At 46.5% G+C, this 14,467-nt stretch overlaps 1 protein-coding gene across 4 annotated transcripts in view; it reads left to right on the top strand.

Annotated features, from left to right (window-relative positions):
- The window catches only part of FMN2 (formin 2), an 86,618-nt gene that overhangs the window by 33,034 nt on the left and 39,117 nt on the right, over positions 1-14,467 (top strand). For 3 of the 4 annotated variants that reach the window (XM_084868672.1, XM_084868671.1, XM_084868673.1), the window contains 5 exons: positions 769-856; positions 7,680-7,741; positions 12,483-12,574; positions 12,725-12,854; positions 13,984-14,130. In XM_084868672.1, coding sequence (XP_084724798.1) covers positions 769-856; positions 7,680-7,741; positions 12,483-12,574; positions 12,725-12,854; positions 13,984-14,130 — 519 coding nt within the window. Of the gene's footprint in view, positions 1-768; positions 857-7,679; positions 7,767-12,482; positions 12,575-12,724; positions 12,855-13,983; positions 14,131-14,467 lie in introns of those variants that run through there. The other variant, XR_014793583.1, reaches the window with a different exon arrangement.

Raw genomic sequence — 14,467 nt, 5'->3', positions numbered from 1 at the left:
CTATTACCAATCCTACTGTGTTTCCCTGAAAATAAGACATCCGAAAATAAGACCTACTTACAGGTTTCCTTCTGAGTGAAATATAAGGCATCCCCCTGAAAATAAGGTCCCCGTAGGCTCTGTCTCAGAATGCTATTGCTAAACATGAGAGATTTGGTCCACTGATTCTGAAAGAAAAGGAGTCACAGGAAATTCACCAGGAAATTCAGGAATTGGATGGTTAGGATGATGTTCCAGAAGAGGATGACATGATTGTCATTGAATAAATGAGTACATTCTTGATCCTGTAGGATTCACAGTTTGTCTGGTTTGCGTTGACAACTACCGTACTGCCGTACCGTATACAGGGAATACATTTCCTTTATTTTCATTTAACAATAAATGTGTACCGTATTCTTCTTCATGGAAAAATAAGACATCCCCTGAAAATAAGACCTAGCGCATCTTTGGGAGCAAAAATTAATGTAAGACACTGTCTTATTTTTGGGGAAACAGGGTACTTGTTGACATACCGGGCTCTTAAAAGACTGGCCAAGAGCCTGCCATTCAGGGCAATGGGAACACTCGGTGTGTATGTGTGTGTGTGTGTGTGTGTGTGTGTGTGTGGAAATGGTGGATTTTGAAGGTTTATAATAGAAAACTCTTTTCAAGCCATTTTTGAATACTTCATATACTGACTTGACTTGTTCTTCCTTTAGGATTAAGTAACACGTCATTAAGCGTGTTGTTGGCGTACCAATGGACATTCCCCCCTTTTTTCTTGAGCAGGTTGTCAAGCTATTAAGCAACAAAAGGTCGCAAGCGGTTGGGATATTAATGTCTAGCCTTCACTTGGATATGAAAGACATACAACATGGTAAGTGTGCAAGTTAAAATCCAGCTTTTGAATACCACTGCGTGGGCTGAAGGGCGTGGTGTTTGGTGGCAAAATCATTTCAGACTTAGAGTTGCCGTGGATACCGAGGGTCGTGTGTTTCCCTCATGCTTGTTGCCAGCACATTACCTATTCATGTGACGTTTGTGTTGTTTCTGTCTCATGATTCTCATGAGACATGTTTAGTCTGCATTAATAAAAATGCATTTATTTACTTATTTTTTAACATATTTTTTATTGATTTCAGAGAGGAAGGGAGAGGAAGAGAGAGATAGAAACATCAGTGATGAGAGAGAGAATCAGATTGTCTGCCTCCTGCCTGCCCTTTACTGGGGATTGAGCCTGAAACCCAGACATGTGCCCTTGACCGGAATCGAACCCGGGACCTTTCAGTCCGCAGGCTGACACTCTATCCACTGAGCCCAACCAGCGAGGGCGGGAGTGAATTATCTTTCCTAATAACCATCAAAGATCGTTTCCAAGGATTCTTGCCTGCTTCTGTTATTGTTTGTGGTCAAGACACATGGAAACAGTAATATCAGGACCGCCTGCTATTTCTTTTATGTTGTTGTTTTCATGTATGTTTTTATACGGGCTTCTACAACATTATTTACATTTGGAATCGGGGTGATTTTTTTCCACATTTTCGGAGCGACGTTAGCGCCAACGTGTTCATAACTGAATTCTGCCCTCCATGCCCAGGTATTCCCGTGCCTTCTCCTCTGGTCACATCGGTGCTTGAGAGATACAGCCCGAAGGTGAAGAGAGGAGTTGAGTTTATGTTCAGAATGTCCCTCACGCTGCCCAGAGCCTGAGGCTAGATTTAAAGCAGATTGAACTGTTCCGCGGAATGCCAGCTCACCTATTAAAGCAATGTGGCCTCCAGCGCAACACAGACCTTATAAATCATGGAAACGTTGACCTGGCTTTTCCTCGCCTACCCTTGTAGGAACGTGGGTGCTGTTTGTTTGGCTGAAGCCAAACGGTGTGGAATAATTCATAAATAGCGATGGATGAGTAACCCTTCATCACGATTCCGGTTTTATGAAACTGTTTTGATGGCGGGGAGACTTCCCCGGGCCGAAGCGCTGGGGGTGGTAGTCAGAGAGAGCAGGACGCCAAGTCTGGCGCCAAGGAGTGCTTGGCGTTTGCAGAGCTGGCAGGGCCAGGCCGGTTAAGTCATAGGAAGAAATCTGAAAATAATGACACGGTCCTTTCCCTCAGTCAAATATTCAGCCGGGCTGGGCTACTAATGAGAACCGTATGACCCGAGGAGCCCGCCTCACATCTGGATCTGTGGGCAAGCCAGCGAGAGTTCATTGAAAAATTTGCTAGCTGAACATGCGACGCTAACAATAACACAGCGTGGATGTCGGTGGTGTGGGGGTCGCCCCGAATGATGCAGAAACGTTATGCCATTAGGGTATAAAGCGGTGGCTGGAGTCGCTTTGAAATCCTGCACACGGGTTTCTAAAAAAAATAATAAATAATTCTTTTTTTTTTTAATATATATTTTATTGATTTTGTACAGAGAGGAAGAGAGAGAGATAGAGAGTTAGAATCATCGATGAGAGAGAGTCATCGATCAGCTGCCTCCCGCACACCCCCTACTGGGGATATGCCCGCAACCAAGGCACATGCCCTTGACCGGAATCGAACCCGGGACCTTCCAGTCCCCAGGCCGACGCTCTATCCACTGAGCCAAACCGGTTTCGGCTAAAAAAAATAATAAATAAACAAAATGGTTGCCTTAAAACCTTGAAGAAGCAGCCCTAACCGGTGTGGCTCAGTGGATAGAGCGTCTGCCTGCAGACTCAAGGGTCCCAGGTTCGATTCCAGTCAAGGGCATGTGCCTTGGTGGCGGGCACATCCCCAGTGGAGGGTGTATGTGCCAGGGGCAGCGGATCAATGTTTCTAACTCTCTATCCCTTTCCCTCTCCCTTCCTCTATCTGTAAAAAAACCCAATAAAATATATTAAAACAGAAAAGCCGGATTATTATCTGGATGCCAGTCACGTGGGGCATCAGACAGTTGCAGGTTCTGTACGGACGCAGCCACAGAGACAGGCTCCTGTGAGCCGTCACCCCGAACAGGATTGCCCTTCTAGAATATGTGCTAGGAAGCAGTGGCAGATGGGGGGCCCCCCGGGCGAGGGCCCTCGTCCCAGGAAGACTCCCCGAGCTCGGTTTTACAAGAGAGTAAATGTTTACCGAAGAGGAAGGTGCGGTCCCCGATGCCCAAGTAAGGACATTCTGCAGGGCCGGCTTATGGACGCGCGGAGCAGACGGCCCGTCTATACCCCCTGAGTAACATAAACAGCCCCTGGGCCCGTGCCAGCCTCTCCCTCTGCCCGCTTTGTTCCACGCCCCCGGCTCTGTCACCTGCCAAAGCCCAGTCCCCCTTATCTAAACAGTTGAGATAAGCCTTCCGCGTTTGTACCAGTTTGGTCAAATCCACAAAGCGCGCCGAGACCAGGAATGAAATACAATATCGCTAGGTTAAACAGTCTGCCCGGGCCCGGCGTGTTTGCGCTGAAAGGTTTTATTCCGAAAGGATCACGGTCTTCGTCTCCACGTCTCCCTCCTCCCCACCACCCCCTCCTCCTCCTCCCCCCGCTGCCCAGACAAGGAGGCGACTGCCTGACTCCACCGAAACGCATTTGTTCTCTCTCGATGCCACCCGTCCGGCTATTCTAAACAAGGCCCATAGGTGTGTGGGCCTCCGGACTCATCCGTAACGGATGTGGCTACCCTTGTCTAAGCAAGCGTGCTTGAGACGGACCAGGGGCGGACTGGGGATGAGATTGATTCTGTTTCCCACGTGAAAGCTTTTCTTTCTTCCTTTCTTTAAAAAAAAAAAAAAAAAAAAAAATTTATTGATTTTTCACAGAGAGGAAGAGAGAGGGATAGAGAGTTAGAAACATCGATGAGAGAGAATCATCGACCAGCTGCCTTTTGCACACCCCCTACTGGGGATGTGCCCGCAACCAAGGTCTGTGCCCTTGACCGGAATCGAACCTGGGACCCTTCAGTCCCCAGGCCGATGCTCTATCCATTGAGCCACACCAGCCAGGGCTGATTTATTTCCCCCCCCTGTGGCTTCTGAATCGCACGTGGGGTGAGGGTGGTTTCTCGCAGCCTTGGCACTCTCGCCCACCCCGCCAACGAGGAGAGGGCATGAACTGAGACGACGGGCTGGTCTGCACTCACTCGGTGTTTAAGCCTCTGCTGACACGGCTCCCTGCCCACGCACCCCAACCAAAATTGGTCTTGATGAGAGTTCCCTGCGGGCGCTCCGTGTTCCTCTCGCCAAGGATGCTTTCAACGTGGGGTGTCTAACATCCCTCACTCAGGGCACTGATTTAGAGAGATCCTAGTAAGGTTTTCAAAATATATGTTATTGATGGCAGAGAGGAAGGGAGAGGGAGCAAGAGATAGAAACATCAACGATGAGAGAGAATCATGGATGGGCTGCCTCCTGCATGCCCCGCCCTGGGGATGGAGCCAGTAGGTTTGGGAATCTCTACCTCTAGGGGAGCAGATCACACTGGAGGGGAGAGGGATGCACGGGGCCTCTCGTATTTATAGAAATTTCTTCCCACGGCCATAGCTAGAAATCGGATGAACAGAAACAGAAGAAACTCGTTTGGACTTCGGGATAGATCATAAGGCTTATGAGAGACAGACGAGTTGGTTGATGTTCTACAAAACCTTGAAGAGGGAAGCGATACTAACCAACCCCATGTCAGATCCTTGGTGAAGGCGGTCGCCACTCATAACCAGTTGGCAGCCCTGCCAGGCACCTGCTGGAGCTCTGGTTCCACATGGTTGTTGCTCCAGAGACTGTTAACCAGCCTGGCGAGTTGGGATGGCCGCTGTGACATTGGTCGGGGACACACGTGAACGCGTTCTCTTGGTGCCTTGATTTTAGAATGTCGTCAGTGGAAACCGTACCACCTACCTCATCACAGGTTGTAAGAGAGAGGCATCCTGGGAGATTTCAGGAAACATTTAGGAATGTGAGTTCCAGTCCGTATCCTGATTTCCAAAGTGGTGGAATGTGCTTTTGATATTGAGGAAGGAGAGCCGGTCAATATCTCCATCCCTTCTCAAATTGCCTGTTTTAGCCTTCCTTCCTGTCTGGATCTCTCTCCTGGTACCCCTTCCTCTGCCAATGTTTAATCTTCCTGAATTTCAGCTACTTGAGGACGATTCTATGGTTTTTGTCAAAACAGATGATTCCCATTGAACTGTGTTAGCACCTCTCAAGTGGAAAGCCAGTAGCGGGAAAATTTTATGGAGCTGCTTTCTACTGAGATTTTCTGTGAATGATTACAAAAATGAGGTTTTCCTGGCTGGCGTGGCTCAGTGGTTGAGCGTTGACTTATGAACCAGGAAGTTACGGTTCGATTCCCAGTTAGGGGATAGGCCCGGGTTGCAGGCTCGATCTCCAGTGTGGGTGGGGCATGTAGGAGGCAGCCAATCCGTGATTCTCTCTCATCATTGATGTTTCTCTCTCTCTCTCTCTCTCTCTCTCTCTCTCTCTCTCTCTCTCTCCCTCCCTCCCTCCCTCCCTCCCTCTCCCTCTCCCTCTCCCTCTCCCTCTCCCTTCTTTTCCCTCTCCCTCTCCCTTCTTCTCCGAAGTCAATAAAAATATATATTTTTAAAAACGAGGATTCATGGGTTAGAAACTTGTGGACTTGCTTAGGGCCATATACCTATGGTTAGGCCTGTAAATCAATGGTTAGGACCATATGGCCTTTATTATGATATTCTTCAATACTGATACTGCATGAGTTTCAAAGACGAGAAACCTCAGTATAATCACAAGTAAGACTTTATGTGGGGGAAGACCGTAGGAATAATAATATGTTTTAGAATGATGGATGAAGCCAGAAGACAATTGTATCTTTGATGAGTTTTGACTTGAGTATGAATTAATTCCATTGCGTTTCTTTTCCTTGTTCCGAAGATGAAATGCTGCACGAAGTTGACTAGCATTTCTTTCATAGTTTTCCCCATCAGTCTTTTGCTTATGAGCTAATGAATGTTGAAGTCCGACCCTTTGGATTCACCATGATGTTTTTCTTAAGGGATAAGACTCTGGACACATCCTAAGGGAGTCATTTCATACATGAACTTGCTCTCTTTATTTGGGTTTTCTGCACGTTGCTATATTATTTACAGCCACGTTGCTTCCAGTGAAATCATTTGCTAATCTCTTTTATTTAATTTTTGAAATGTAGTCAAAGGTAGTTGGGCAAGTGTTTGTACCACTTTGAAACACAGTTTGTCCTAGGAAGTTGCCCGATGTAGTCTAAGGAGTGAAAACATTTGTCTGAGAGTCTTAATCAAATTCTTACTTGATACTTGAGACCTGATATTTTTGGAAATGGAGATAGAGGAATATTATTAGGATGGAAGTATCATGTTCTAGTTGCTATGATATTTGTTGGGGGATCATGGGGTCTGTTCTCAGCTTTGAGCAGAAAAGCGAAATTATCTTGGTTAGTTAGCATTCCCATCCATCATACATGTCAGTTTCCCACTCTGCCTTTCTTAATTCCTTCTTGGGATGTTGCCAGAGTCAACAAGAATTGTCTCGTGTGCTTGAAGTTTTGAGAGGAAAGACATTGTCAAATGCCTCCGTTATCAAAACAAATACAACCAGTGTGTGATTATCCACTTTGTGATTTTCCTTCCAGAAATATTTAATTCCACAATAGCTATGCTGGCTGCTCTGCACAAATCAAGGATCAGGGCACATTCACCTCATTTCTAACTACTCTGTATGTAGGTAGTACAGAACACTTTTAACGAACCTGTGTCCAAACTGCATTATAAAACACACGGATTCCAAAAACACAATACGACTCTCAGGCCACAAAATGCATTTAAGGACAGACTCCCAATTTTTTAACGATCCATTCCACTTCTCTCTTGAGTAATAAACCCTGGTAGTTGGTATAGTCAGAGTGGATTTTTAAGGATGCACCTGTGCTAATTTCAATACCATAATCAAAGAATTGTTCTTTTATTAGAACAAGTAAAACAAGTACCCCAGGAAACGCATCTGTCATGTCTACATGAAGCCCATCCGTTGAGTGATTGGATTGACCGTTTCCTATGTAGGCAGGTAGAGCATTAATCGATGTAAAATGGGGATGTGACGGTAAGAGGAGTGACTGATCTGATTTTCTGCTATTGAAGCAAGTTTTCCAAATTCAGGCAGCTAGTCCTTGGAAAGACACTCACGGTTGGTCTTTGACTTTGGACTGGGCCATGTTTGTGAGGTTTTGTATTTTTGGAGCAGGTGAAAGCTGGCATTGAGGTGAGCGCGCTACCCCCACTGACCGCTGGGTCATGAACTCCGCTCCAGAGCTGGTCCCCGCTGCTCCAGATGGCCAGACCTCACAGCCCTGGCCGATTTGGCTCAGCGGATAGAGCACTGGCCCATGGACTGAAGGGTTGTGGGTTCGACTCTGGTCAAGGGCACCTACTTCGGTTGTAGGCTCGATCCCCAGCCCCGTTTGGGACTCATGCCAGAGGCAGCCAATCCTTGTGTCTGTCTCTCACATGGATGTTTCTCTCTCTCTGTCTTCTCCTCCTCCCCTCCACTCTCTTTAAAAATCAATGGATAAGTATCCTCAGGTGGAGATTAACAACAATAGCAACAAAAAACAACAACAACACAAATAAATAATTAATAAAAGAAGAGGAAAAAAATGGCCAGACACCTTTTCACAACTGGCGTATGGCCAACTCATTTATAGTCTTTCTTTTGTCCTTTTGCTTATTTTAACAGCTGTTGTGAACTTGGACAACTCTGTGGTTGACCTGGAGACCCTTCAAGCCCTTTATGAGAATGTGAGTAGTAGAAGGAACTGGAAGTGTGAGTATATCATACGTCCACACTACTTGACCCTGTACGCAGCTAGGCTTGTTGCTTTAAGAAGGGAATCAGCCCTAGCCGGGTTGGCTCAGTGGGTAGAGCGTCGGCCTGCGGACTGAAGGGTCTCCTGGGTTCGATTCCCAGTCAGGGCATATGCCCAGGTTGCGCGTGTCCTTGAACCCAAATCAAACCCAGGACCCTTCAGTCTGCAGGCCGATGCTCTACCCACGGAGCCACACCGGCTAGGGCCTTGTCACTCTTTTTGGTGTGAGTCTTGCTCACGTGACGGTATCTGCAGAAGGAAAACGTGGCACGTTGCACCCTTGGACTTGGCTGGGGTCCTTCTCCTTGGGAATGTTTCACCGTTTACCGAGTTGTCATAACTGTAATCATTATGCTCAGGTCTGAAAACAGTGTTTGAAAGGAATCCGAGTGGAATCTTAACTCGGCCTTCGTTGTTTACTCGTGGCGTCCGAGGGAACATTTACATTTTGTCTAGAAAACTTTTATCTAGAAAAAATAAAAATAAACCGGAGTGTCATGCGTAAGCTCACGTTGTTGTTATTAAAGTATGTGAGGAATAATCTAATTTCGAGTTCCGCCACGTATCCTCGAGGGCAAAACTAACATCACTAACCTGAAACCATAAATACACGCGTTCCCTTTTGTGCCAGATGCTTGCACGCAGGCCGTTGGGGCTGTTTGAGAGCAGTCGTATTTGATCTCAGAAACAGATGGAAATATTTGCTATACAAACCTTATTTAGAATATAAACTTTTGTTTCCCCCCTCCTCTAATGGCATGTTTGGCGGTGGGGGCTTTCGCTTCTAGATGTGAATGAATGTGGGGCGGCCTCCAACTCCTAAACACACCCTCATTTCAAAACGCGCAATCCTGAGCGCCTAATTCCTGTTTAACTGAGGAGTTAAAACCCGGTGAAACTACGTACTCACTAATCACACTACATCCTTCTGAGCGTTCTGGACCAGGAATCTTTCTGGTTCCCTCAAGGTCATTGACGACTAGAGGCCCAGTGCACGAAATTCGTGTAAGGAGCTCTGCCCCCGCAACTGTGGCTTCGTCTGGAAGGTCATTGGGAAGAATGTTCAGAAGGTTGTCCGGCTGTCCGGTCTAATTAGCATATTACGCTTTTATTCTTAATATATTTTATTGATGTTTTACAGAGAGGAAGGGAGAGAGATAGAGAGTTAGAAACATCGATGAGAGAGAATCATTGATCATCTGCCCCCAGCACACCCCCCCACTGGGGATGTGCCCGCAACCAAGGTACATGCCCTTGACTGGAATCGAACCCGGGACCTTTCAGTCCGCAGGCCGATGCCCTATCCACTGAGCCAAACCGGTTCTGGCTACGCTTTTATTCTTATAGATGATTCAGTTCACATAGTCAAGACTCTTTATAAGCAGTTTATACCATGTACAGTCCATTCAACTGATCTTCTGCTTCTGCTTTTGAATACACCTATATTGTGTACTAGAGGCCCGGTGCATGAAATTCGTGCAAGAGGCTCGGCCCTCACAGCCCTGGCTTCATTTGGAAGGTCTGTTTTCATGCAAATGAGGGCTCCACAGTCTCACAGTGTGATTGGTCCAGGAGCACGGTCCTTAGTGGTCAGAATGGAGTCACTCCGATTGGTCAGTGAAGATGCCATTGAGGATATAGTTGCGTGATTCTGATTGGACAGAGGAAGACCGTTGACGTGAGATGCCAGGAACTCTCTTAGAAGGGTTGGTTGCCTCAGATGGAAGGAGGGCAGAACAGCTCTTCCCTGAAGCACAGAGTGCGAGAGAGGCCCCCGTTTAGCCATGACTATGAGACTCTGTTTATAAATCTGAACCCAAATAGCCACCAGGAGTCCCCCCTTTAAAAAAAATTTTTTTTATTGATTTTTTTTTACAGAGAGGAAGGGAGAGGATTGAGAGCTAGAAACATCGATGATGAGAGAAACATCGACCAGCTGCCTCCTGCACATCCCCGGTACATGCCCTTGACCAGAATGCATCCATTTACATACCCTTGACTGGAATCGAACCTGGGACCTTTCAGGCCACAGGCTGATGCTCTATCCACTGAGCCACACCGGTTTCGGCAGGAGTCCCTTCTTAACAGGCACATTTCTTCTCAGGGTCCACACATGGAAAGATGCCTGTGCCAAATCTCACACTTCCCTGAGAAATTGGGGTCCGACTACTGACCTAGGGGAGACCATGGGCCTGTCTTTCCTACGGATTGACCTGGAACTGAGAGGGATCCAAGATTTCTACTTCTTGGAAAGAGCGTAGGGGAGCAGCCAGCAGATCCATGGCCGTGTTCAAATTCTTTATAACGTCGATGGAGACTGCATTCTTCACAGATACCGACGATTCGGGGAATGGCTTTTATGTTCAGCGCTAGCTCTGATCCCTGCTGCTCTTTTTGTTCTTGGGTTTGAGCTCTCAGTGTCAACCTCGTTGGGTAAGGAAAACACTCGTTTGCTAACTCCTCCTAACGATGCTGCTTCTAGTCCCGAAGGCGGTCCCTCCTCAAAAGGACACGAATCGCGCACGCTGGCGTGTGGTGTTGGGTGATTGTCACCCCGCCCGTGTCTTTACCAGCCATTGTGCTTCTATTAACTGCGTTCTTCTGTGATCGGCCTCTGGCTCCTCGGAGCCCATTAACACCCTCTGGAGAGTACAGAGAGTATTTCTTGGCCATTTGCTTTTTTTTAATAGCACATTCGGCTCTTTCTTGTGGGGAGGACAGTCTCTCGTGACAGACGTGCGTACTAAACATTGCCCAGTGATTTTCCATGATGGCAGGCAAGCAGCAGAGAAACAGAGCTGGCTAGGGACCACAGTAAATCATTCCCTCCCGACGCCATAAATGTTCACGGTCCCCCCTTTCAAGTCCCTCGGTTCTGCGGATGCTACAGGAATGTACTTCCGGCGAGGGATGTTCTAGATCATGGAGAATACTTGCAGGTTTGGCTTGGGTAGGGTCATATTAGGTAGAGATTTTTCAATGGTAGTAAATGTTGATTGTTTTATACATACAAGCCAAGAGCCTTGGTTTTTAAAAATTTTTTTATGAAAGCGTGGGTCATGGCTTGAAATTATGCACGGGCAGCAATAACGTTGGACGCTTTTGACATATGAGCCTGAGAGGATAATTACCTTTCCTCCTCGAGGCCCAGGATTGCGACAACTAAAATTTAATGTGCAATAAAGCTATTAAAGAATTAAATAGCCAACTCTCTTTTTTTTTTTATTAAAGGATATAAAACTCCTATCAACCTTATTTGGGAGGTTGAATGATTCCAGATGGCATCTCGTGCGTGTTTGGTTCTGAATTTCTTTTTGTTTACTTGCCTGCTTGCCGATATATGGTTAAGTAGTCAAGGTTTTAGGACCCTGAAAAGCTGTTCAGCCCTTAGACATATGACTTTAGATTGCTGCGTGTCTGTGGCTGCCATTTTGTGAATTCCCCTCAGTTCTTGGCATTTAAAGATATTCCAATTATTAGTTGTTCCTGGAAAGATCTATGCATTTGTAGAATGTGAATCTATGGATCATACAAAGTGTATATCTCTTGAAAAGCTAGTTTTCAATATTAGAGGAAATATGAGTCAACAAATATGACTCAACATATAGACCAGCCATCAACTCTTCAATGTGTAATGTTCAAAAGGATAATTTAACTTGTCCTTTAAATAATGCAGGAGCATTTTCCCCTTAACATTGCTCAGAGATTCCCAGTCCAACACAATCAAAGCTATTTCATTCATAACATACCTGACCTACAGATTTCCCCCCCAAATCAAATGGTGGATGTCAAGGATGAACTGAATAATTGTAGGCTAAGTTCATTGGTGCTAGGGTAGAATTCTGTGGAAAGAGCAGGAAAGTTGCTGTAGGATCAAATTGAATTTCATCGATTCCTTAATAAGACATACCACGTTAGCCCTGACCAGTGTGGCTCAGTGGATAGAGTGTCGGCCTGCGGACTGAAGGGTCCCAGGTTTGATTCTGGTCAAGGGCATGTACCTTGGTTGCGGGCACATCCCCGGTAGGATCAATGTTTCTCTCTCATCGATGTTTCTAACTCTCTATCCCTCTCCTTTCCTCTCTGTAAAAAATCAATATAAAATATATTTTTTTAAAAAGATGCCGAAGCCAGTTTGGCTCAGTGGTAGAGCGTCGGTCTGCGGACTGAAAGGTCCCAGGTTCGATTCCGGTCAAGGGCATGTACCTTGGTTGCGGGCACATCCCCGGTAGGGGGTGTGCAAGAGGCAACTGGTCGATGTTTCTCTCTCATCGACGTTTCTAGCTCTCTATCTCTCTTCCTTTCTCTCTGTTAAAAATCAATAAAATATATTAAAAAAAATAAAAAAAGAAATACCACTTTAACATGAAAGTCTTGCCTTCTGGAGGGGATTATAAACAACTCAAGAGCAAGAGAAGAAGACCGTGCTGTTTTAAAACATGCTTGAATAAATAAGTGTTTTGCAGATCACTGATCGTCAATACCATCACTTGGAAGATTTGGAGATGATCTGGTTTCCATTAAACATATTTACACTTTCGCATGCCTCGTGAATGATGTCAAGCTTTACTACAGAGGGATGTTAAGAAATATGACAATATAGAGTCTTGCTGTACTAAGATCATCATCATCTAAGGGATTCAGTTGACCAGATTTTGGCTTTTGATTTCCAGAGAGCACAGTCAGATGAGCTGGAAAAGATTGAAAAGCATGGCCGGTCCTCCAAAGACAAGGAAAGTGCCAAGTCCCTGGACAAGCCTGAACAGTAAGCATCTCTTAGGGCCGGGCCGTGGGCATCCAGCCCATTCGGAAGATGCAGTATCTTCTGTTCACCGCCGTGATGCGTGATACGAGCTTGCACATCTGTTTCTGTGGGTTATATCTTCCCCCTCTTTGCTTGGCTGTGTGTCCTCAGGTTCCTGTATGAGCTGTCCCTCATCCCCAACTTCTCCGAGCGAGTCTTCTGCATCCTCTTCCAGTCCACGTTTTCGGAAAGCATTGGCTCGATCCGCCGCAAGCTGGAGTTGCTGCAGAAGTTGTGTGAGGTGGGTGGTGGTGGGCGGGGAGCTGACGCTTGGATGCTGGTGGTTAGTTGTGTTCAGGCACGTTCACGTCTCAGAAAAGTTTGATTTATTCTAAGAACTCAAAACATTTGAAGGCTAGCAGGCCCACGGAAGAGAACGTGACATGATGGAGCCTTGAATGTGGTCATTGATGATCTTTCATTGGTTTCAGAGAGAAAGGGAGAGAGAGATAGAAACATCCATGATGAGAGAGAATCATGGATTGGCTGCTTCCTGCACCGCCCCACACTGGGGATGGAGCCTGCAACTCTGGCCTGTGTCCTTGACCGGAATCAGACCTGGGACCCTTCAGTCTGCAGGCTGACGCTCTATCCACTGAGCCACACTGGCTAGGGCCAGAATCCTTACTTTTCATGGCCCTCAAATACATCAAACTCCCTGTTAAATGCTATTGGAGGGCATTTCAGGTACTTCCTGTCGTATTTGAAAGGGTCCCTCAATAATACGCGAATGATTCCAACCAAAGGATTTAGGATGAGCTGTACGATTCAACAGGAGCTCAGCAGCCTTCTGAGCTCAACACAGAATCCATTTTTTTTTTTTGGCAGAAAGGAGCAATATTAAGATTATATATCACATTAAAACAGTTAGTCCCAAAGCAATAGCCCCATGGCTGTGGTTGGGAAGGTGCTAAAGGCACATCTGCAGAGGACGTGGCTTACAACACCGGGTTCCATGATGTGATTCGGCAGACGTGCGTACGGATTTTTTCAGGGATAGAGCTAAATTTGGTCATTCCTCTTTGGAAGTGGGCCTCAGTTTCCTGCCCCTAGGCCATACGTTTGTGATGCTGCGGAGGTAGGCCCCGTTAGGCTGGTCGCAAGGACATGATTTTGGAGTAGCTGTCACATGATTTTGGGGTAGTTGTCACATGATTTTGAAGTAGCTGTCACTGTGTGGCCTTATTTGTTTCACAGAAACTGTCCCGATGTCTTCCTCTCTGAGACACTCCTCTTTAAATATAAGAATGACCCATCATAGTTTGGTATCGCCCCAAAGGATCCGTGTCTTATCCCTATCTGCCACCCACTTACGATGATTCAAACAGAACTTTGCGTCAGAGAACCATGGCTCTTCCTTCTGCTTACAGACGCTGAAAAATGGGCCCGGCGTCATGCAGGTGCTGGGCCTGGTCCTGGCCTTTGGCAACTACATGAACGGCGGCAACAAGACCCGGGGGCAGGCCGATGGGTTTGGGCTAGACATTCTCCCGAAGCTGAAGGACGTCAAGAGCAGTGTAAGTGTTCTGTGTGAATGAATGTAGGCGAACTGAGAATTGGACTGTGTGTGTGTGTGTGTGTGTGTGTGTGTGTGTGTGTTACAATATATTTTTATTGATTTCAGAGAGGAAAGGAGAGAGGGAGAGGGAGGGAGAGAGAGAGAGAGAGAGAGAGAGAGAGAGAGAGAGAGAGAGAGAGAGAGACATCCATGATGAGAGAGAATCATGGATCAGTTGCCTCTTACAGGTCCTCCACTGGCAATCAAGCCCACGACCCAGGCATGTGCCCTTGACTGGAATCGAACCTGGGACCTTTCAGTTCTCAAGCCCATGCTCTATCCACTGAGCCAAACCG

This window comes from Pipistrellus hanaki, assembly GCF_964339955.1.
Source record: "Pipistrellus hanaki genome assembly, chromosome: 20".
NCBI classification, from domain to species: Eukaryota; Metazoa; Chordata; class Mammalia; order Chiroptera; family Vespertilionidae; genus Pipistrellus; species Pipistrellus hanaki.
The sequence above is the reverse complement of the archived record's forward strand: the minus strand, read 5'-3'. Positions and strand labels throughout refer to the sequence as shown.